We start from the raw sequence: 23,304 nt of genomic DNA on the forward strand, positions 1-23,304 counted from the left end.
TGTGGGTTAAGCCTCTGCCTTTGGCTCGGGTCATGATCTCAGGGTCCTGGGATGGAGCCCCACAAAGGGCTTTCTGCTCAGCGGGGAGCCTTCTTCCCCTTCTATTTCTTTCTTTTTTATTTTTTTTTAAAAGATTTTTATTTATTTATTTGAGAGAGAGACAGTGAGAGAGAGCATGAGAGGCGAGAAGGTCAGAGGGAGAAGCAGACTCCCCATGGAGCTGGGAGCCTGATGCGGGACTCGATCCCGGGACTCCGGGACCGTGACCTGAGCCGAAGGCAGTTGCTCAACCAACTGAGCCACCCAAGCGCCCTTACCCCTCTCTTTCTGCCTCTCTGCCTGCTTGTGATCTCTCTCTCTGTCAAATAAATAAATAAAATCTTAAAAAAGAAAAGTGCTGGGACTTCTCCCACAAATCTAGGCCTACAAAATTATTTTAAGCACCGTTGATCCTTGAACAATGTTGAGGGTTAGCAGCAGCGACGGCCCCTCTGTAGTCAAAAATCCACATATAACTTCTGACTCCCCCAAAACTTAATTACTACTACAGAAGTCTTTCTGATAACATAAACAGTTGATGAGCGCATGTTTTATATTTGTATTATATTCCATATTCTTTTGATAAAGCTGGAGAGAATAAAATGTTACTAAGAAAATCATAAAGAAAATGCATTTATAGTACTGTTCTGTATTCACTGAAAAATATCTACATGTAAACTGACCCATGCAGTCTAAACCTGTGTTGTTCAAGGGTCAGCTATAATTATCAATTTATATTTATTTTCAATAGTAATTTAAGCCACTAGTTAATAGTAACTAAAACAAAACACTCAATGACAAAATCAGAAATCAATGAAATCCACCATGTTTATAAAATTACAATGAATATAAACAGGAAGGGGGGGGTAAATGTAGAAAGCCCAAGTGAAAAAAAGGTTAATACCACAAAAAAAGCTAGCAAGCAAAAAAAAAACAAAAACAAAAACAAAAACAAAAAACAACAACAAAAAAAAAACAAGCTAGCAAGCATATACAATAAAATACCTTGAAAACTCAAACCTTAAAGATTTAAAATATCTACCAGCATCCACAGGTAATTGGCCAAGTCAAAGAAGATATTGGGGGGAAGGTAGCATAAGGGGTAGGGGAGAAAGTATCTTATAAATGAGAGAACTATATGAAAGATATATATATAATGAAAGAACTATAACTTCCTGTGAAAACAGCAAAGCCCACAGACTATGCTAAGCCATGTGACAACCTGAAAGAAGACAGTTTAAGAAATAATTTCCAGGGGGGATATGGAGAGGGTGGTTGGGTTATGGACATAGGGGAGGGTATGTGAAATGGTGAGTGCTGTGAAGTGTGCAAACCTGATGATTCACTGACCTGTACCCCTGGGGCAAATAGTAAATTATATGTTAATAAAAATAATAAAGAAAAAATAGAGATAATTTCCAGAATACCAAAAGGAATTTCAAAATGAGTAGTTCTGCATTACTTACATTAAAGGCAAAAAACTGGGAGCTTAGTGGGATTACTTGATAGAGTCAACAGAGCAAAGAGACCATTTATGGATGGATAAGGGATCCATCTATAGCCTATTCAGTCTCATTCTCTTACATTTCCTCATTTCCCCATTTTTGACAAGTCTCTGTTAAGTCACCATAATATGGAAATGAAGTTTGTGTTTACATCCAAGTAAAATCACATAAAAATTTTTAAAATGCCTTGTTCCTGGTTTATGTATACAACTGAGGTTAACTTCTCATTGTTTTAAATATTTTAGTCACAAAATTAAATTTCTCTTTACTTGTTTGTAAGCCTTTAATCACCCCCCCACTCCACCATGGGAAGAGGGAGAAGTTTCTCACAGAAATCTATTGTTTATGACTACTCAAATATAAAATCCATATCCTCTCTGTAAAGAATATAACAAGAGTTTATTTATATTCAAATGCCAAGAGAAATCACAAAACAGTATTTATCTGAACAGCTAATGTCCTAAGAAAACCCATGTGGAGAACATCAATTAAGATTTGTATCATTATGGGGGCGCCTGGGTGGCTCAGAGGGTTAAGCCTCTGCCTTTGGCTCAGGTCATGATCTCAGGCTCTTGGGATCGAGCCCCAGAGCCCCACATCGGGGGGCTCAGCAGGGAGCCTGCTTCATCCTCAGCAGGGAGCCTGCTTCATCCTCCTCTCTCTTCCTGCCTCTCTGCCTACTTGTGATCTTTGTCTATCAAATAAATAAATAAAATCTTAAAAAAAAAAAAAAGATTTGTATCATTAGATAAGACAAAAATAAAAGCTTTAATCTGAGGCACTGAGAATTCAGGGACAAGTAATAAGACTAGAGATAAAAATTATACACTGAAATTTACAGAGAGAATCTTAAGTTCTCAATGCCACTAGAATCTCATTTCCCTCTCTTAGTGCCTTTCTACCTTTTATCCTTCCTCCCATGCTGCAGGTTGGTGAAATCTTCTCCCTCTACACAACTACCTTCTAATTAATCTTGCCTGGGTTTGGGGCTCTTCAAGATTAGAAGACTGAAGACTAAACAAGATTGGGAAAAATCATATCTCTGCCTCCATGTCTCACTTGGAGGAAAGCATGGGAAGTGGACTATAAGAAAACACAGCCCATCCTCATTATTCACGGATTTTATATTTGCGAATTCACCTACTTGTTAACATCATCACCCCCTGAATCAATACTCGAATCACTCTCCTAGTCATTCATGGACAAGCACAGAGCTGTGAAAAATCTGAGTTGCCTGGTGTGCACTTTACAAGCTGAGAATGAACGAAGCAACACTGCCTTCTTATTTCATTTTTCCATTTTTGTAATTTTTTTCCCCATTTTTGTAATTTTTCTTGGTGCTTTCACTGTTTGAAACGGCCCCTGAGTGTAGTGCTGAAGTGTTCCTAAGTGCAAAAAGGCCTGACACAGAAATTACTTGTGTTAGATAAGCTTTGTTCAAGCACGAGTTATGGTGCTGTTGGCCATGAATTCAGTGTTAATGGATCAATAATATATATTGAGACCTCTTCAAAGAGAATAAAACAAGTTATGTATTGACTGATAGATCAAAATGTTGAGACCAAAGAGTTGGAGAACCCTAGCCCTGTGTTTCCTTAGCAGCAATTGGGTCAATATTCACTAACTCAGTGTTGTGGTGACTTTAAAGAACATGGCTACTATGAATAATGAGAATTACTGTACATACATGTGCATACAACTAGGGATTAACTCCCCACACCATTCTAATCCTCTGTAATTTTAGGCCGAAGAAGCAAATTAAAAAATTTTCTCTATTCAAGAATATATCTTTAGAGTTTGTTCTTAAACTATATAACTATACCAGCAGTATTTGATCTATACTTTCAGATTTTATGAAAAGCCACTACATACAAATTTATCAACCAGGAGCAAAAACAAAGAATTATTTCCTAAAAGCATTTCTTTCTTACTTAGCACTTGCCTGCTTTTTTTTTTTTTTTTTAAGACTTTATTTATTTATTTGACAGATATCACAAGCAGGCAGAGAGAGAGGAAGGGAAGCAGCCTCCCTGCTGAGCAGAGAGCCCGATGCAGGGTTCGATCCCAGGACTCTGGGACCACGACCTGAGCTGAAGGCAGAGGCTTTAACCTACTGAGCCACCCAGGTGCCCCAACACTTGTCTGCTTTATAATGACCACACATCCTTCACTTTACATGCAGATATACAATGTGGGATCATTTGTTATCTAATGGGAAAATGTTCTTCATATTTAACATCTGTCCCATTAAATAGAGCCAATTTAAATAGTTCACCCTATAGAACTATAAAATTAGAATATTTGGTTCTACATCACCAAGACCCTCTTTTTCTTGAGATTCGTATATGCTACTAGACCACATAAAGCAAAATGATAATAAATAAAGACTGAAAATCAATCCCTCCAAACTAACCTAGGGCAGGCATTTTAAACAATCCTTTACAAGGGTAAGCCTATAATTAGAAAACGACTGATAGTGTTCCTTAAATGGAAATGTAGTTGTGATAAAAAAAGATGACTGATGGGGAGAAACTCAAAGGCCTGGTCTGTTGTCAGGTTACCAGTGTTGACACTCTTCCCACTTTTCTTCCTCCTCTTCTTTTTAAAAGATTTTATTTATTTATTTATTTGTCAGAGAGAGAGAGAGAGAGCGCACATGCATGCACACACACGTAGGCAGAGTGGCAGGCAAAGGCAGAGAGGGAAGCAGGCTCCCTGTCGAGCAAGGAGCCTGATTCAAAACTCGATCCCAAGACCCTGGGATCATGACCTGAGCTGAAGGCAGCGGCTTAACCGACTGAGCCACCCAGGCGTCCCCTCACTTACCTTCTTTAATGCTTTGACTAAATCTGCATAATCGCCTGCTTCCAGTTTGGGGTTTTTCACTAGTACTTCCACAGCCTCCAGAGCTTCCTTCCTCTCTTGCCATTTTTTTGCCTCCTGCAATACACAGAATGGGTTACTCATAGAACAGTAATTAGGAGGCAAAATAAAAAAAAATAAGTCTATTTCTTGCATGCTCCTAATTCAAAGATATATAATTATTTTTTGTTTTCAGAAAGTTTTTAAAGAAACTGGTTAAAAAACAAAACTGCAAATCTGGGCAGCCCATCAGAATATTTTGCTCATATATATAAAATTCTGTCCATACATGGTTAAGTATTTTCATAACATTTCATAACCCTAAGGTTCTGTAAGCAAAAGAATGGGATGCCATAGACTTCCTTCTCACTTTCTAGGCAAATGCTAGTAAGCAAGTCTTAAACAGGAAACATTGCTAGAAAGTGTTTCTAGCATATCTCATAGTGGCACAACTACAGGAGAAAGGAATTTCCATACTGATAACATTAAAAAGATCAGAAAAAGACAATCATATGACCAACAACCAAAATTGCTCTAATCCTGGTGATCAGTTTTATATGTTGGTGGTACAATGCTGATTGTTTTGTTTTATGGCCACAAAGTAGAAAATACTCCACTAGAGATCAAGCAATCATTCGGTAATTTTGCATTCCCACTATCTGAAAGAATTGGGGATACAACAAAGGTGACAAACTTGCCACTCTGGAGAAGATGACAGTGTAGTTTAATTTATCAAGTATTTGTTAATCAGAAGTTAATGGGGGACTGAAGGAACTTGCCAGCAGAGCTAGGAAAATCTGCACTAAATAACTACTAAGTCATGACCATTATGAAAAGAGAAGTTCAAGCTGCTTTGGTATCATAGCAAGAGGACTCAACCTACTTTAGGCTGCCAGCTAGGATCTCCCCTGAAAGTGATCCTTAAGGTGAGATCTAGAGGATGAAGAAATATTATGGGGTGACTCAGGAGAATGTTACAGGCAGAAGTAACAGCATATATTAAATCCAGAGTCTGGGTGGTGGTGAGTGTGGCACACGTGATTTTGGCAGAAGTGCAGGATGACAGGAGCACAGAGTGAGAAGAATTAGAGACGGTAAGGCTGGCAAGGTAAGCAGGGACTTAAAAGGTGCCTTAGGTGGCCTCAATGGCTATAGGATAACTTCAGACATCATATTAATCTCATGGAAGCCACTGGAAGGATTTCAGTGAAGCAATGATATGGGCAGATTTTTATTTTCAAAAATGACAGCTTTGGGCGCCTGGGTGGCTCAGTGGGTTAAGCCACTGCCTTCGGCTCAGGTCATGATCTCAGGGTCCTGGGATCAAGTCCCGCATCGGGCTCTCCGCTTGGCGGGGAGCCTGCTTCCTCCTCTCTCTCTGCCTGCCTCTCTGCCTACTTGTGATCTCTCTGTCAAATAAATAAATAAAATCTTAAAAAAAAAAAATGACAGCTTTGATTACACTGGGAAATGTGATGGGAAAGAGACAAAAGCAGAGACAGGGAGTCTTACAAGAAGACTACCATGGCACGTAGGGCAAGAGATGATGGTGGCTGGGATAAGACTGTTTCTTAGTTGGGGATAATTGTGTCTCTTGGGGTATATTTAGCATAGTCTGGAGACATTTTTGGTTGTCAGACTTGAGGAATGGTATTACTGATATCTAGCGGGTAAACGGCAGAGATATTACTAAACATCCTCCAGAGCATAGAAAAGCCCCCCCGGACCAAGAATTATCTGGTAAAAAATGTCAACAATGCCAAGATCAAGGAACCCTGGGGTAAAGTAGTGGCAGTGGGATGGAGTGAAAAAGATGAATTTGACAGATTTTTTTTTTTAAGATTTTATTTATTAATTTGACAGAGATCACAGGTAGGCTGAGAGGCAGGCAGAGAGAGAGAGAGGAGGAAGCAGGCTACCCGCCGAGCAGAGAAGAGAGCCCGATGCGGGGCTCGATCCCAGGACCCTAGGATCACGACCTGAGCCGAAGGCAGAGGCTTTAACCCACTGAGCCACCCAGGCACCCGAATTTGACAGATATTTAAAGATAAAACCAGAGAGACAATGAGTATAAAGGAGAAGGCAAGAATAATGATCTCGGTTTTGGCCAGATGTGTTAAAAGAAAGTGCTGTAGCAGGTATACATACACAGTAGTACGGGGACTGACTGACACTACTAGAGAAGAGACGGGGTGCAAAGCGGTGTACTAGGAAAAGGGCTCAGCAGAACAATCTAATTATAATCAAGGAACTATTTTAAATGAAATAAATGAAAGAAGGTTACCATTACTTACAATTTTGTCATAAAAATCTTTGGGAAGTTTGGAAAGAATTTCTACTGCTTCCAAAAGCTCATAAGCGTCTATCTGTGGCACCTCATCACCATCGTCACCACCTTCCAGGGGAAAAACAAAACAAACCTTAAAAATGGATGGAAGGTTTTTACTTAGCAAATAGTTACCACTCCTTTCACACCCTGATGAAATCTTGATATAGAAGGAATCAGTTATTAATGCTATAAATGACTGATATATTGTTAAATGGCAGTCCTACAAAATGTGCCTAGTAAACATAGGTTCTTGAGGTAGGGGTGTTCTTGCTAATTTTCACAGAAACCAGTGTTTAAAACTGGCTTACCTCCCTCAGCATCGCCACCAGCTGACTGTTGCTGTTCCAATTTAGCTTCTAGTTCTTGCTGGGAACGCAGGAATCGACTTGGTTTAGGAGTACCTGTTGGCAATTTGACCCATTCTTCTTCTAGTTCTTTCAACTACAAATATCATAAAATATATTTTAAAACATACCTACATCCTCACCTTTAGAGAACGTACTTAACATTAATATTTACTAACATCAGAACCTAATTTCTTACTTATGTGGTTCTAACAGGCCAAAAAGGAGGGACACATTTAAAGTGTATACATTTGGAAAAAATGAAACAAGAAACCAGAGAGGAAGACAAACCATAAGAGATTCTCAATCTTAGGAAACGATCTGAAGGTTGCTGGAGGGGAGGGGGATGGATGGGTAGGGTAACTGGGGTTATGGACACTGGGGAGGGTATGTGTTGTAAGGAGCACTGGGTATTATATAAGACTAATGAATCATAGACCTGTATCTCTGAAACAAATAATATATATGATAATTAACTGAATTTAAATTTAAAAAATTATACCTTGGTAACATAAACTGATATATTACTACTGAAGATGTATGTCTATGCAGTTAGAAAAAAAATAAAATCCACTTTTTAGGACACTAATTAGTTCATGACTTCAGATATATTTATATCAGATAATGTCTCTAAAACCAATTATAATAAAGAACAGGTAAAATGCATGTTGTCCAAACAGAAAAAATAAAAATAAAAAAAACTGATTTCAAAATTAAGAACGAAAAATAGTAATTTTAAGGACAGAATATCAACAACAGGAAGGAAACACCGTCATATTAGTCTTATGCAAAGACAACCAAAAAACTCTGTGCCTCACCTGGACAGAGTTTATATTTTGTAATGGAGGTCTCAGAGCATCCCGAATCCATCTGTAAATCTCCACAGCAATTAGTTTTGCTTCATCTCGAACAGCTTTTTCTCGAGACTCAAAGAGTTTTGGCAACACTTTGATAATTGGCTTAAGCAAGATGATTTTGGAACCAAATTCACTAGAAATAAAACATTGGGTAGAAAAAAACCAAACTTGTCAACATTCAATATATTTGGGCAGCGTTAGCTTTCATTCACTAAAACATACTTCTGTACTTATTATATAGTAATAGTTGAGCTTTTTTAAGGCAGGGGGGAAAAAAGGAATTTCTAACATCTATGTTTAGATATCACTCTTCTAAGAATGTTATTTAATGCCTAGGGTCCAGAATATAAAAATCTTAAAACTAACCTATGTAATCAGGTTAGGGATAATTCAAATCTATAAAGGACCAAACCTGTATAACATCTTAAATATACATGTATATACATATAGAAGATTAAAAACATAAATCAGTTTATTTAGATGACTAAAATCGAAATATTTAGATGAGTGAAATTTAATTGCAGTAAGTTTTTTTGTTTTGTTTGTAAAGATTTTACTCATTTCTTTGACACAGAGAGAGACAGTGAGGGAACACAAGTAGGGGGAATGGGAGAGGGAGAAGCAGGCTTTCTACGAAGCCCAATGCGGGGCTCAATCCCAGGACGCTGGGATCATGACCTGGACCAAGGGCAGAAGCTTAAGGACTGAGCCACCCAGTCGCCCCTTGCAGTAAATTTTTAATAGTTCTTATGATTAAGGTGGTTCATTGAACTTGACAGATCACTAATCCCGGCAGCATGTGTTTCACTCTTGACTTCGAAGCTTATCAGCTATAACTCCAGGCAACCTATATCTCTCTTTGCTTCAGTTTTTCACGAAAACAGTTGCATTCTGACTTCTTTTAAAGAGGTAGTACAGGGCGCCTCGGTGGCTCAGTTGGTTGGACGACTGCCTTCGGCTCAGGTCCTGATCCTGGAGTCCCGGGATCGAGTCCCACATCGGGCTCCCAGCTCCATGGGGAGTCTGCTTCTCCCTCTGACCTTCTCCTCGCTCATGTTCTCTCTTACTGTCTCTCTCTCAAATAAATAAATAAAATCTTAAAAAAAAAAAAAGAGGTAGTACATTTAACCTTATGTATTTGTTACATTTTATATTTTTAAGTTCCTAACTGGCCAAATTTAGCTTTCTGAGTCACTGTTAACATTTCTGCATAACAAATTCGGGAGCAAGAGGGATTCGGTTATGAAACAATACCAACATTCTGTAGCAGAACTCATATACAAGTTGACCCTTGAACATCAGAGGTTCAAACTGTGTGGGTCCACTCAGACATAGGCATTTTACAGTACAGTACTGTAAAATGTAAATGTATTTTCTCTTCCTTATGTTATAATAACATTTTCTTCTCTCTAGCTTACTTTATTACAAGAATACAGTATATACTACAGATAACATACAGAATATGTTAATTGATTGTTCAGGTTATCTCTAAGGCTTCCAGTCAACAGTAGACTATTAGTAGTTAGGTTTTGGGGAAGTCAAAATTTATACACAGACTTTTGACTGCATGGGGGCTAGTACCCCAACCCCTGTGGTGTTCAAGGGTCAACTTATTTATCTACTACATTATTTATTTATCTAATGTGTATAAATTTATCTCCTGTACACAAATGCAACAAAAAATTTTAGTAATAGCTACTGACATACTCCAAAAGGCTAGAGGAGACAGAAAATATTCTCCTTCAGAAATGATATTTAAAAAGAAATGTGGTTATATAGTTTAAATACAGATATCATAACATGAAAATAAACAAGATGATCTCCAAGATTTCCTTTAAAATCCCCTTTAATAGAAAAGAACATTTTAATTTGGCTCAGTTGACCTTTAAGACTAAAGGAAAAATAAGAACTTAGGGTTATGAAACAGGACACTCCACACTGTGCCTGAAGAACCTAACATCAGGGATCTTGGAGTCTTCCTTTAAAATTTTAAATTATCAGATTTTTTTGTTTCACTATCCTGGCCTAGTGAAAGATGGAAGACAAACCTACAGAAGAGGTCCACATGGGAAACGGATAACTAAACAAAACTTAATCTGGTTACTAAATATATTACTATAGAAAACCACCCATGGGAGCGCCTGGGTGGCTTAGGTGGTTAAGCATCTGCCTTTGGCTCAGGTCATGATCTCGGGGTCCTGGGATCACGAGGCCCAAGTAGGACTCCCTGCTCAAAGGAGTCTGCTTCTTCCTCTCTTTCTGCCCTTTCCCCTCTGCATGTGCTAGCTCATTTTCTCTCTCTCTCATAAATAAAATCTTACAAAAGAAAGAAAGAAAGAAAGAAAACCACCTATGGGTTCTAGAAGCCTGCTTTAGGGGCCACAGAACATTTCTGATTTCCTGAAGCTCTCATAAACACAAGTAGTTTGAGTACTCTGAGGAAGCTCTGGAATTTAGGATTGAACAGTTTGGCCTCAAGGTTTTCTTTTTAAGATTTTATTTATTTGACAGAGACACAGTGAGAGAGGGAATACAAGCAGGGGGAGTGAGAGAGGGAGAAGCTGGCCTCACACTAAGCAGGGAGCCTGATGCAGGGCTTGATTCCAGGACCCTGAGATCATGACCTGAGCCAAAGGCAGATGCCTAACAGACTGAGCCAGCCAGGCACCCCTGGCCTCAAGGTTCTTGAAGGTCCCAGAGAGCTATCTAATTTCTACGATAGATTCTGAGATGCCTTAGGACAAATAAAGAATCACACAGGGATAGAACTAAACTACAACATCTGAAGGAAGACCTAACTTGCTCTTTTTCTATACTTATTTTCCCAGTCAGCATAAAAGTAAAATAATTAGAATTTACAGCATTATGAATTAGATACTTCTAGTTTTGGGGCACCTGGGTGGCTCAGTGGGTTAACCTTCTGCCTTCGGCTCAGGTCATGACCTCAGGGTCCTGGGACAGAGAGCCTGCTTCCCCCTTTCTCTCTACCTGCCTCTCTGCCAACTTGTGATCTCTTTCTCTGTCAAATAAATAAAGTCTTTAAAAAAAAAAAAACAACTTCTAGTTTAAAGGCAGATTACAGGGGTTCCTAGGTGGCTCGGTCAGTTAAGCATCTGCCTCTGCCTTTTGGCTCAGATCATGATCTCAGGATCCCAGGACTAAGCCCCATGTTGAGCTCCCTGCTCAGTGGGGAGTCTGCCTCTCCTTCTCCCTCTACCCCACCCCCTGCTCATGTTCTCTCTTTCAAATAAAAATAAAATCTTTAAAGGCTGATTATAAGCATAATACACATTTTCATTAAGAGATCCATTACTAAGGACAGAACATATCTATGGAGATAAGCACAGTCTTTAAAAATTTTTTTAGATTTTATTTTTAAGTAATCGCTACACCCAACATGGGGCTTGAACTCAAAACCCCAAGATCAAGAGTCATATGCTCCACCAACTGAGCCAGCCAGGCACCCTGAGATAAGCATAGTCTTGATAACCAAGTCAATCAATAAATTTCTAAGATGACAGATTGAACACACTATTTACTACTCATAAAACCACACCCACTATACTGTACTAGGCTTGAAATGAGGAAATATTACACAAAAATCTAAGTGAAGACAAATTTTATAAAAGAAATTTATGAACCAAGCAAAAGACAATGTAAAAGTTTAAAACTTATAATTTCAGGATCATTTAACAAAATTTAGGAATTTGGGTATTTCTACATAAGATAAACACCAAAGGAAGCATCTTCTCCAAGAAGTAGGTCATACACAAAATTGCAAGGGAGCTGAGTTGGGATGGTCTTCACTCTCATAGGTCACACATTTAGGATTTCACTAGAGCTGCTTTCTAAAGTTTCTCATGTGGATAGTAATGGGGACAGGATATCAGATTAGAAGGGCTGCCAAATCGGAACAAAACAGTGGTTTGTCTAAGTCAGAGTTCCATAGCAAATTACAGCCACTTGTTCCTGAAAGAGATTTCATTCATGAAAAACTTCACTGCCAAACAACAAGAAATTTTTGCATTGAAAATAACTTACTGCATAAGAGTAAAAATTACTTTCTATTTGCTATTGCTGTGGTTCTATTTAGAGGCATAGAGCATTTACTTCTACTTTAATAAAAAGGCATCAAAACAAAAAACAAAAAGGCATCAAAACAAAGGTCTGCTTTAGCAAATAAATAATCTTTAGCCAACATTTCAAAGTTCGTACATATGCTTGAGGATAACAAGCTTTAAATATCCTGAGGAGTGTTTTTCCATGAAAACGCCAATTCCTAATTTGAAAACAGGTCAGAAATCTCCCCGTTCATCTTCATTAGAAGGGGATTTAGATAAAATAACTATGCAACACTACTTGAAGGCTAAGATTACTGAATAGCAAGTGCCACACTTGAGGAATGACTTTAACTTTCCCAGGTCAATTTTCCTGGTTGGTGTGGCACGCCAAGTCCAGCAGTTTTCATTTCTATTTATGCCAGGAACTCAAACTCAGTTGAGATATTCTAGGGCAGAGAACTAAAGCAACAAGTCTTACCTTAAGGCTTTCCTCAGTGTTTCTATGCAGGCCACTACTATCTTGGGGTTCTTGTTGTCCAGGCCTTTTAGGAGCTCCTCTTGCACAGCCTCGGCTTTCTCAATCTCTATGTACATTAGACAAATCTCAATGCCTAGCTCCTTGGCTTTGGCTTTGGGTTGGTTGAACACTTTACTTACAACACCCGACACAACTTCACCTGTGGTTCTGTAATATAGAGTACAAACAACCACCACTACACTCAAAAACACACTTTAGTAGAAAGAACTAGAAAAGGTCATGGGGGGGCATGACAAATACTTTTTAAAAGGCTTAGAAATAAAGTAAATGAGTTTTTTTCATTTATGTTCAAGAACATGAAAGACAAACCTACACAAACCATAAAAGTTTAAGACATGTCACACCAAGCAATGACACAGAACCTTATCTTCTCTTTATAAATGTAGAAAATTCAAATAAAAAAGCAAAAATCCTTTGACATTCCATTATCCTGAGAAAACTACTTTCAACTATTTGGTACCTATCCTTCCAGATTTATCGCTCTACAAGCAAGAGCAGATAGACATCCATACAGATGTATTTTTTAAAAATAGGATTACAGAGTCTTGCTTTTTTGAAAAAATTTTAAAAGGTCATTTTAAGCATTTCTTAGAACAAGAGAATTTCTTCACAGAGGAGATGGATATGTACCTTTAATAACAAAGGGCTGCTCCTGATTCCTTGGCAAGATTTTATAGTAACTTTACTGCTTTCAATTTTTTTCTAAATTAAATAAAACCTGTACCATTGGAACTCAGAGGAACTGAGTGGGTTGGGGCTACATGTATTCATCAAAAAAGTTTCTGGTATCAGAAGAAAAATGCAATTTAAAAAAAAGCAACATTTTCACTAATGGCAAGGGAAACTCAGTAATACTGTTAACAAAACTGTCAGGTTAATGATTGTCATTATTGGTATAATCTTTGAAGTAAGTCAAGTATATATTTCTCGTGCAATTAAGTTGAGCCCCCACCCCCTTTTTATGGAGAGTTCCTTTCAATGACATTAAGACTAGCATTAGAAAACCAGGTTTCTGAGGTATGGGAGAGTGGGTGATTAGAAGCCTGGATCATTTGCAGCACACGTCCAACTGGCCAGGAGTCAGAGAGGCTGTTTAATTAGCAACACCTCTCCTAAGAGGTAAAAATGCCTAATCACCACAGAGAGAAAGACATGTTTCTTAGATCACCTTGCTGGGAAGCCTTGTAGAAAGAGATTTTTGTACTACCCAAATGCTTTCCACTCAAATTCTGTTAATTCCTTTGCTAACACCCTGAAGTTTCCTCTAAAACTTAGTAGAGATTTTTCCCTCTGGTTTAAAGTTAAATCCCATATGGAAGGCTCCAAAGGAAACTTGCTCATCAAACCTTAAGGTATTTCAATTCTAATTTGTTCTTTAGAGATCTCATGTTCCATTTAGATTTCTGAGAGTAGATAAGAACCAAATGAAAAACAAGTACCAAGGAGCTATGCAAGTAAGAAAATTAATATCTTCTAAAAGTGCTAATAACTAAGGACAATGATCCACAAACATACATATATTAATTGATGCAGCACCAGACAAGGGTTTTACCAGAATAGCTGGAAAGAAACAACTTACTTTCCTGCTACATGGGCATTTTCAACATAAACAAGTGCAGCTTCTAATCCTTTCAACTGAACCACTGCGTTGGAATCAGTCACAAATTTTTTAATCAGTCCTAAAAATTTGGACCATTCTGGGCTCTTTTCATCCTTTATTTTCTGGAAGATCTTCAGGGCCTCTTCATACCCACTTAACCTTGCTTTCCAGAGCTAAAAGAAAAGAATTTTGAAACAAAACACAATTTAATGATATTATTATCTTCTGTTAATTGGGGGTGGGGTGGGATGACTGCCCTCTACCAGGTAAATCGGAATACAGGACCCCATGATTAGAAACAAAAAAAGGTTAAGAAATTCAGAGTTTTCAAAGAAGATTAGTTTATAAACTTTTTTTGGTTAGTTTATAAACTTTTTTTTTATTTGCAATATTCATTCAAGGCCATCTAGAGTTCCTAACAGGTCACTATAAACGTATCTCACTTTGTATCCAAGTATTAGTTCTTCCTTTTTTGTAATAGGTAAATTACAATTAAAGATGTAACGATTTAAAAATGACATATCAAGGGCGCCTAGGTTCCTCAGGCAGTTAAGTGACCATCCCGACTCCTGATTTCAGCTCAGGTCATGATCTCAGCCTTGTGAGATGGAGCCCCATGTCAGGCTCTGCGATCAGCACATCATCTGCTTGAGATTTATCCCCCACCCCACTCACTTGAGCATGTGACCTCTTTCTCTCTCAAATAAAATCTTTAAAAAAAGTGAGAAATCATCCCTACTGCAACTGTCTCCAAAGCATGTTGCTTCTCAGCAGGATCATGTAATCATCAGGGCAACTCTATACTGTACCACAGAGGGTCAACTGCTGAAAAAACAAGCCAATGACACTGAAATCTGAATTCCAGGAAAGTTTTACCTTGTGTTCACATTTCTGATCAACCGGCAATTTCATCCACTCACTGTCATCTCCCATTGTGCTTCCAGTTTCTCCTCAAATTAAGAGTAATTCCTGGTCAGAGAGAAATCGGTACCTAGTTAAGTTTACAATCAAGCTGTCTTGTAAGACAAAATGACTTTTCTGAGATTATTATTTTAGCATGCATATACCAGTAAGAGTAAAAAAGCTCTTTCTTTGGTCAAATGCCCATTTAATTCCATTAATCGAACATTTAAAAAGTGAAAGAAAAAAGTTAACGAAAAAAATCTATGGGGCGCCTGGGTGACTCAGTGGGTTAAAGCCTCTGCCTTCCGCTCAGGTTGTGATCCCAGGGTTCTGGGATTGAGCCCCACATCAGGCTCTTTGCTCAGCAGGGAGCCTGATTCCCCCTCTCTCTCTGCCTACTTGTGATCTCTGTCTGTCAAATAAATAAAATCTAAAAAAAAAGAGAGAGAACAAAACCCCATGAAATTAACATTAAAAAAATCTAAATGAGAGGCGCCTTGTCTGGTTTAGTCTGTAGAGCATGCGACTCTTAATCTCAGGGCTGTGAATTCAAGCCCTACACTTGGTGTAGAAATTACTTAAATAAATAAAACCTAAAAAAAAAAAAAAAAAAAAAGACAAGACACTTATATATTTTCCCAAATAGGAACTTCCTAGGTATATGACAAAGCCAGGATAAAAGAGCTGAGTTTCCTGGCCTTTAACAGGGCAAGAAAAGAGTTTCAAAGAAAGTCATACATACGTTAACCTAAAATTCCTTTAGAAAATAATCAATATGTAAAAATCTCAGTGTTTTCCAGCTGTCTACCTAATTCTGGTAATTATGACTCTAGACAGTATGATTACATAAACTAATAAAAAATTAAACCCCTAAATGAACCATTCCTCTATAAACTTTATATCATTTTTTAGTTAGGTTTATAGTCAACATTCCTTTAACAATTTTATGCTATTCGTTTAGATAACACCTTTCTTTTCTGATTATGAAAGTAATGTATGTCAACTGCAGAAAATTTGGAAGTTAAACAAAATACGTACGGAAGTACAGTATTAAAATAATTTACCACCAGTTATTAACGATGATGAACACTGAAGTGTATGAATCCTTCCAGAGTCTTTTCTTTAAATATTTATTTATTTACTTGGTGGGGGTGAGGTGGGCACAGGAGGTCATGATCTGAGCCCAAACCAAGAGTTCAAGGCTTAACCAACTGTGCCACCCAGATGGCCCTGGAGGTTTTTCAATGAACATGCAGTATATAAATTATATGAAAGAGACAGGGATAATCCTCTTGTAATCTTTTTTTTTTTTTTTACATAGCCACAAACATTTTCCCATGTTTGAGAACATGATGTTTAAAGGTTACATAGCACTTCATTTTATAAATATACCAAAATTACCAATCTTAACACTGGACATTTAGATTGTTTCCTATTGTTCAGTATTATAAATAACATAGAAGGGATCCTGTTCATCTCTCCATTTCCAGTCCCAATGCGACATAAAATAAACCTTCAATAAATACTTGTTTAATGAATATGTACTTTGATGGTGTCTACTATGAATCGGGTGCTGTGTTCTTGCTAAACTTGATGATTCACTTTGTCCTAACAGCAACTACATCAAAGAAAGATATTTTCTCTACACACTAGGCTCATAAAATTTATGCAACTTGTCTGAAATACAAAACTGGAATCACATTATGATTCAGTCTATGCCTCTTTCTTTATATCCTGTTCCCTCCCATCAACATGTAGGGAATATCCCAGTGAAAACTATATAGTCGAAGAATTACACTTATTAGAGTAAGTGGAATTTTCATTAAGACTTCTCTCCAAAACCCCTGGAACCTTGAGAACAACAGCTGTGTGTTTTAGAGAATGAATCAAACTTTAATAGAGATTCTGCAGCAATGGTGGAAGATAAATTAGTACAGCAGTTTATAAAGTAGTATAGTAAAAAGTAATAATAGTACTACTACTAATAGTATTAACAATATTGTTAAATAGTACAACAGCTTATAAAGTATAAAGCATTACCCAAGTTGGAGATGTACATACTCTACTTCATTGCTGGGTATCTACCTTAGGAATTGATACCAACTTCTTTCAGAAGATCTTATACTAGATATTCACAGCAATGTTGTTCATAAAAGCCAGAAGCTTAAAGCATTTTACAAATTCATCAGAAATGTATGAATAGTGGTATATTGAATGCAATATTATATGGCAGTTTAAATGAAAGAACTATACAGTGCTTCTCAAACTCTTTAGTGAATGATCCATCCTTTTTTTTTTTTTTTAAGATTTTATTTATTTATTTGACAGAGAGCACAAGCAAGGGGAGCTGCAGGCAGAGGGAGAAGCAGGCTCCCTGTGGAGCAGCGAGCCCAATGTGGGGCTCAATTCCAGGACCCTGGGATCATGACCTGAGCCGAGGGCAGACGCTCAACCAACTGAGCCATCCAGGCATCCCATGATCCATCTTTTTAAAAATTTCAAGTAACTGTACACTAATATGTCTGTAAAATACAATAAACATTATTAGCTCTGTGTATTTTTGGAGTTCCCCAAGTGAATGGAAAATAGTACGTCCATCACGTAAACCAATTTGGTGGTTCCTTAAAAAGTTAAACATGGAATTATCATACGGCTCTGCAACCCAAAAAATGAAAACAGGTACTCCAGCAAGTACATGCACATGCATATTCATAGTGGCGCTGCTCACTTGAAGCAATAAACAGTTCAAATTTCCATCAATGGATGAATAAATTCTGAGGTGTAATTACAATGGACTATTATTCAGCCATAAAAGGGAATGAAGTACTGGTACACAGGCTACCACACGGTTGAACTTCATAAACATGTTAAGTGAAAGAAGCCAAACACAAAAAAAGTCCCATGTTGGAGGATTCCATTTATATGAAATGTCCAGAACAGATCAATCCTCGGAGATAGAATGCAGACTAGGGTTGCCAGTAGTTGGAGAGACTGGGAAATAAGAAGTTAACTGCTTAATGGGTAAGGAGTTTCACTGTGATATGATGAAAGTGTTTTGAAACTAGATAGAGGAGGTGCTGGCACAACACTGTGACTGTACAAAATGCAACTGAATTGTTCACTTTAAAAGAGTTAATTTTATGTTATGTAAATTTCATCTCCATAGATTTTTTTTCTTCTTCTTCTTTTTTTTTTTTTTTTTTAAGTTTTCAGGTGATTCTAATGTGCAGCCTGGGTTGAAAACCTCCAAAGTTACTTTCTTGGCACAAGTTTGAGCTGCAAAGGCAATATCTCTTATCTGTTGTTTTTGTTTTTGTTTTTTAAAGACAAATACTTGATGAAAGTCTTCAAAACATTTTCCAACCAAGAGAATGTGAACTGTCAGTATTTGACTGTCAGTATTCTTTAAGTTCACTGCAAAACTTCTTCTTTTTTCCTTGTTGGTCGCTTTTATAAACATGAAGTAAAAGGTTATCCAGCCTAACTGTGTCATATAAAATTTAAATGCCATTATGTTATGCTTTCTGAAATGGCTTCTACTACTTTATTGCCTGAATTTTTAAAAATGGTATTTAAGGCTTTGCTTCTTTCTAATCAAAGGAAAGGCTTGCTTCATATCAAAACTTCCTCAGCCACTGAAATAGTGAATACAGTGATTGTTTATAAATGTGGCACTGGGGACTCTAGCTCTGTGTTTGTCTTCTTCTAGGATTGATATATTAAGAAAAAAAACTTATCCACTAAATTTCTCCGATAATTGTTTTAATTTTAACTTTAGAATTTAGTTTTTTACATATGCAAGAAAATATACACAATATGAGTTATGAAGCATTACAATAAAATTGACCCAATGACCTAACATCCAGCAGTCGAAAAATTAGAACACTATTACTATTAATATTACTGCACCTGTACATTTCTTTCCTACCCCATCCTTCTTCCTACAGAAGTACTTCCCTGAAGTCCATTTAGTTCTATGCCACAGTCACAGTCACACATCCCTAAACAATAAAGTTAACTGTGTTTATTTGTGAGCTTTAGAAAAATATTATCTGTGTTGTCTTCCATAACTTCCTTTTTTCATTCAGTATTTCATTTGTAAAATTCATCCATGTGTATACTATAGTTCAAAGCTACTCAAAATGTGGTCCAAAAGCTTGTGCTGGCTCACAAACATGTGGGAGACAAGTACAGAAATGGAGATAATAAGAGTTTAGAAACTGCCATAGCACCTATTCTAACTCCTTTTATTATAGTGGTTTGTGGAACTGAAAAGGTTCAGTATAAAGTATACTGAATATATACAGTATATATATTCAGTATATAAAGTATACTTTATAAAGTATAAAATGCAACACAGAAAGCAAGGGTGTGTAAAGTTAGGCTGCAAAGTAGTCAAGATCAAACCCTGGACAGACCTGTGAGCAGTGTTAAGGAAGTCGGACTTTACCCCAAGTGTAAAATGAAACTTTGAAGGACTGTAAATAGGAAATACTACATATGCCCTCAAACTTACATTTTTGAACACTGTATGCTATACATGTAAAAAGCAATATAAAGAATGGTTTGGAAGGCAGTAACAATGGAAGGAAATCAGTTAGAATACAGTGGTCTAAATGAAAGATGATGGGGGCCTGGAACCTAAGGATAGTAGTAGCAGTACAGATAGAGGAAAACGGATGAATCTTAGAGATATAAGGAGTGTAAAGAATGGTTTTACAGAGTGAATGTAGAAGAGTGGCTCAGTCTGTTAAGGGTCTGCCTTCAGCTCAGGTCATGATCTCAGGGTCCTGGGATCAAGTCCCAAGTCAGGCTCCCTGCTCAGGGGGGGGTCTGCTTCTCCCTCCACCATTCCCACCTGCTTGTGATCTCTCTCTCAAATCATTACAAATATAATCTAAGAAAAGGAAAGAAAATAAAATACATTACACATAGTGTATAGGCCTTTTTTAAAAAGCTAGGCGTGGAGCTCAACACGGGGCTCAAACTCATGACCATGAGACCAAGACCCGAGGACACATAACCAACTGAGCCACCCAGGCACCCCCACATAATATACAGACAATTTATAGTTTTATTATAGTCACTTTACCTTCTTTACTTTTATGTATACATTGACCAAATAAAGAACTGAAACTAGGGCTTTTGCTTTTTCTTTTAAACCTTTCTTGGTCTAATTAACATTTGAGGGCAAGACCATGCATCTCCTGCTTCTTCACAGACTTTAGGGCACTATTTACAATAGTCCCAAAGTTCCTACTTAAAACAGCTCATACCAATCATATATCTCAATAGTACTTTATATTTTACAAGTATTTATAAATTTTTTTTAATTTGAGATTCCAGTGAGGAAGACATTTAACTGCTTCTATGTATTTCACAATATACGTACAAGCACACTGTTTTATTACCTCCCTGAGTTTTCTTTCATTTCTATATTATTCTTAGTTATGCAGCTTGTTCTTACTAAACTGTAAGATTCCCTTGAACAAGGGCATTTTTTGTCTCATTAATCTCTATTCTCACAATGCTCAAAAAACCACAAAAAACAACATGGGATAAAGCAAATATAATTATCCTCTTCTTCTTCTTTTTTTTTTTTTTTAAGATTTTTAATTTATTTGACACAGAGAGACATAGCAAGAGGGAACACAAGCAGGGGGAGCTGCAGAGAGAAAGGGAGAAGCAGGCTTCCCACTGAGCAGGGAGCCAGATATGTGGCTTGATCCCAGGACGCTGGGATCATGACCTGAGCTGAAGGCAGATGCTTATCGACTGAGCCACCAGGTGCCCCTAATTATCCTCTTCTTACATATAGGGAAATAAAAGGTTCAGTGTCTTACCTAAGGTCATCTAAGTAGGAAAGACTGGTCTAGGAGAGATTTCTTGAATCCTAGTTTGGTGAAATTCTTACAAATTATCTATATATGGTTTCTAGGTTATCTATAGTGAAAACTATTAAAACTTTATAAATAATAATATTTATCTTCATGATTACCTAATTCACTTAAAATATAAAGAGAAAAAAAAAGAAAGAAAATATAGAATAGGGGCGTCTGGGTGGCTCACTTGGTTAAATGTCTGCCTTTGGCTCAGGTCATGATCTCAGGACCCTGGGATCCAGCCTCTAATCAGCCCACTTTTCCCTCACACTCTCCCCCTGCTTGTACTCTCTCTCTCTGCTAAATAAATAAAATCTTTAAAAAAAAGAAAAAGAAAAAATAGAAAGAGTAAATGAGCATAATATGAAAAACAAGTTCATTTGCCTCCAAAAGGACTTATGTAATTTAGATATTTAAATTTAGGGGCGCCTGGGTGGCTCAGTGGGTTGGGCCTCTGCCTTCGGCTCAGATCATGGTCTCGGTGTCCTGGGATGGAGTCCCACATAGGGCTCTCTGCTCTGCAGGGAGCCTGCTTCTCCCCCTCAACCCCCACCTGCCTCTCTGCCTACCTGTGATCTCTCTCTCTCTCTCTCTCTCTGTGAAATAAATAAAAATCTTAAAAAATAAAAATAAAAATAAATAAATTTAAAATTTAAAGGGGTATCATCCCTTATCAGCTGCTGCCTAATAATCAAGTCTAACTCCCCAAATGGGCTTTAAAACACTGTTAACCTGCCTTTGAATAAGAAGGGAATGACTATAGTTTTAACTATAATTGTAATTTGGAATTATTCACGCAATCCAACCCCCTCACTGACACCCTGCCCCAAAGCCTACATTCCATTGAGATGGCTCTACCAACTGATCAAGAAAATCTTTCCTTGGGGCGCCTGGGTGGCTCAGTGGGCTAAAGCCTCTGCCTTCGGCTGGGGCCATGATTCCAGGGTCCCAGGATCAAGCCTCACATCAAGCTCTCTCTGCTCAGTGGGGAGCCTGCTTCCTCCTCTCTTTCTCTCTCTCTCTGCCTGCCTCTCTGCCTACTTGTGATCTGTATCTGTCAAATAAATAAATAAAATCTGGACGCCTGGGTGGCTCAGTTCGGCTCGGGTCACGATCCCAGCGTCCTGGGATGGAGTCCCACATCGGGCTCCTTGCTCAGTGGGGAGCCTGCTTCTCCCTCTGCCTCTGCCTGCCATTCTGTCTGCCTGTGCTGGCTCTCCACCCGCCCCTCTGATAAATAAATAAAAAACTTAAAATAAATAAATAAAATCTAAAAGAAAAAGAAAAAGAAAAGCTTTCCTTGAGATTAATAAAAACAAAAGGATGGTGGACTATGATGGCTATAATTCATATGAATTCTAAATTTCTGACTATAATTCTAGAACATTTGGAGAAGGGATCATTAAAGTCATTACTTGTTTGAAAGCTGAACTTTGTCTCTATCTGCAAATTTTAACTACCCATTATCACAAAGGAAAGCAAAGGCCTTGGGAACATTCAGAATATATACAGGAAGTAATAAAGAGCGTCAGAATCAGTATAAAATGGAATACATATAGAATAAAACATAACAATTTCATGAAAATTCAGGTAACTTAAAGGTGGAATGTTTTCTTTAGAGGAATGCAGTACTGTTTTCAATACACCCAGCAAATTGAAACCAAACTAACATTCACAATAGCCAAAGAATGGGAACCACCCAAATGTCCATCTACTAATGAGCAGAAAAGAAAAATATGGTAAGTCCATACCAGTGAAATATTATTCCTAATAAACAGAAATGAAGTACTATAAAGAACTCCTAAGGGGTGCCTGGGTTACTCAGTTGGTTAAGTGCCCGATTCTGGATTTCAGCTCAGGATCTTGGGGTCATGGAATTGAGCCACTCTAAAAAAAAAAAAACCAACTCTTAAAACTCAACAATAAACAACCCAATTAAAAAATGGGCAAAGGGGCGCCTGGGTGGCTCAGTGGTTAAGCCGCTGCCTTCGGCTCAGGTCATGATCTCAGAGTCCTGGGATCGAGTCCCGCATCAGGCTCTCTGCTCAGCAGGGAGCCTGCTTCCTCCTCTCTCTCTCTGCCTGCCTCTCTGCCTACTTGTGATTTCTCTCTGTCAAATAAATAAATAAAATCTTAAAAAAAAAAAAATGGGCAAAGGACTTGACTAGCTAGATACTTTGCCAAAGAAGATCTATAAATGGCCTCATAATAAGCACATTAGAAGATGCTCATTGTTATTAATCATTATGGAAACGCATATCAAAACTCTAGGAGATCACCTCACACCTATTAGGATGGCTATTATCAAAACAAAACAAAACAAGTGTTGACAAGGATGTGGGGAAATTGAAACCCTTGCACATGCTGTTACGAATATAAAATGG

At 37.7% G+C, this 23,304-nt stretch overlaps 1 protein-coding gene across 4 annotated transcripts in view; it reads right to left on the reverse strand.

Annotated features, from left to right (window-relative positions):
* The window catches only part of LOC132008464 (cytoskeleton-associated protein 5), a 106,848-nt gene that overhangs the window by 55,062 nt on the left and 28,482 nt on the right, over nt 1-23,304 (reverse strand). For all 4 annotated transcript variants that reach the window (XM_059387112.1, XM_059387109.1, XM_059387111.1 and 1 more), the window contains exons 2-8: nt 15,012-15,104; nt 14,115-14,308; nt 12,476-12,682; nt 7,898-8,069; nt 7,044-7,176; nt 6,701-6,801; nt 4,371-4,484 (exon numbers count right to left, since the gene is read on the reverse strand). In XM_059387112.1, coding sequence (XP_059243095.1) covers nt 4,371-4,484; nt 6,701-6,801; nt 7,044-7,176; nt 7,898-8,069; nt 12,476-12,682; nt 14,115-14,308; nt 15,012-15,068 — 978 coding nt within the window. In that variant the 5' untranslated portion in view covers nt 15,069-15,104. The remainder of the gene's footprint in view (nt 1-4,370; nt 4,485-6,700; nt 6,802-7,043; nt 7,177-7,897; nt 8,070-12,475; nt 12,683-14,114; nt 14,309-15,011; nt 15,105-23,304) is intronic.

Source organism: Mustela nigripes, unplaced genomic scaffold (assembly GCF_022355385.1).
Source record: "Mustela nigripes isolate SB6536 unplaced genomic scaffold, MUSNIG.SB6536 HiC_scaffold_148, whole genome shotgun sequence".
In the NCBI taxonomy this organism is placed as follows: Eukaryota; Metazoa; Chordata; class Mammalia; order Carnivora; family Mustelidae; genus Mustela; species Mustela nigripes.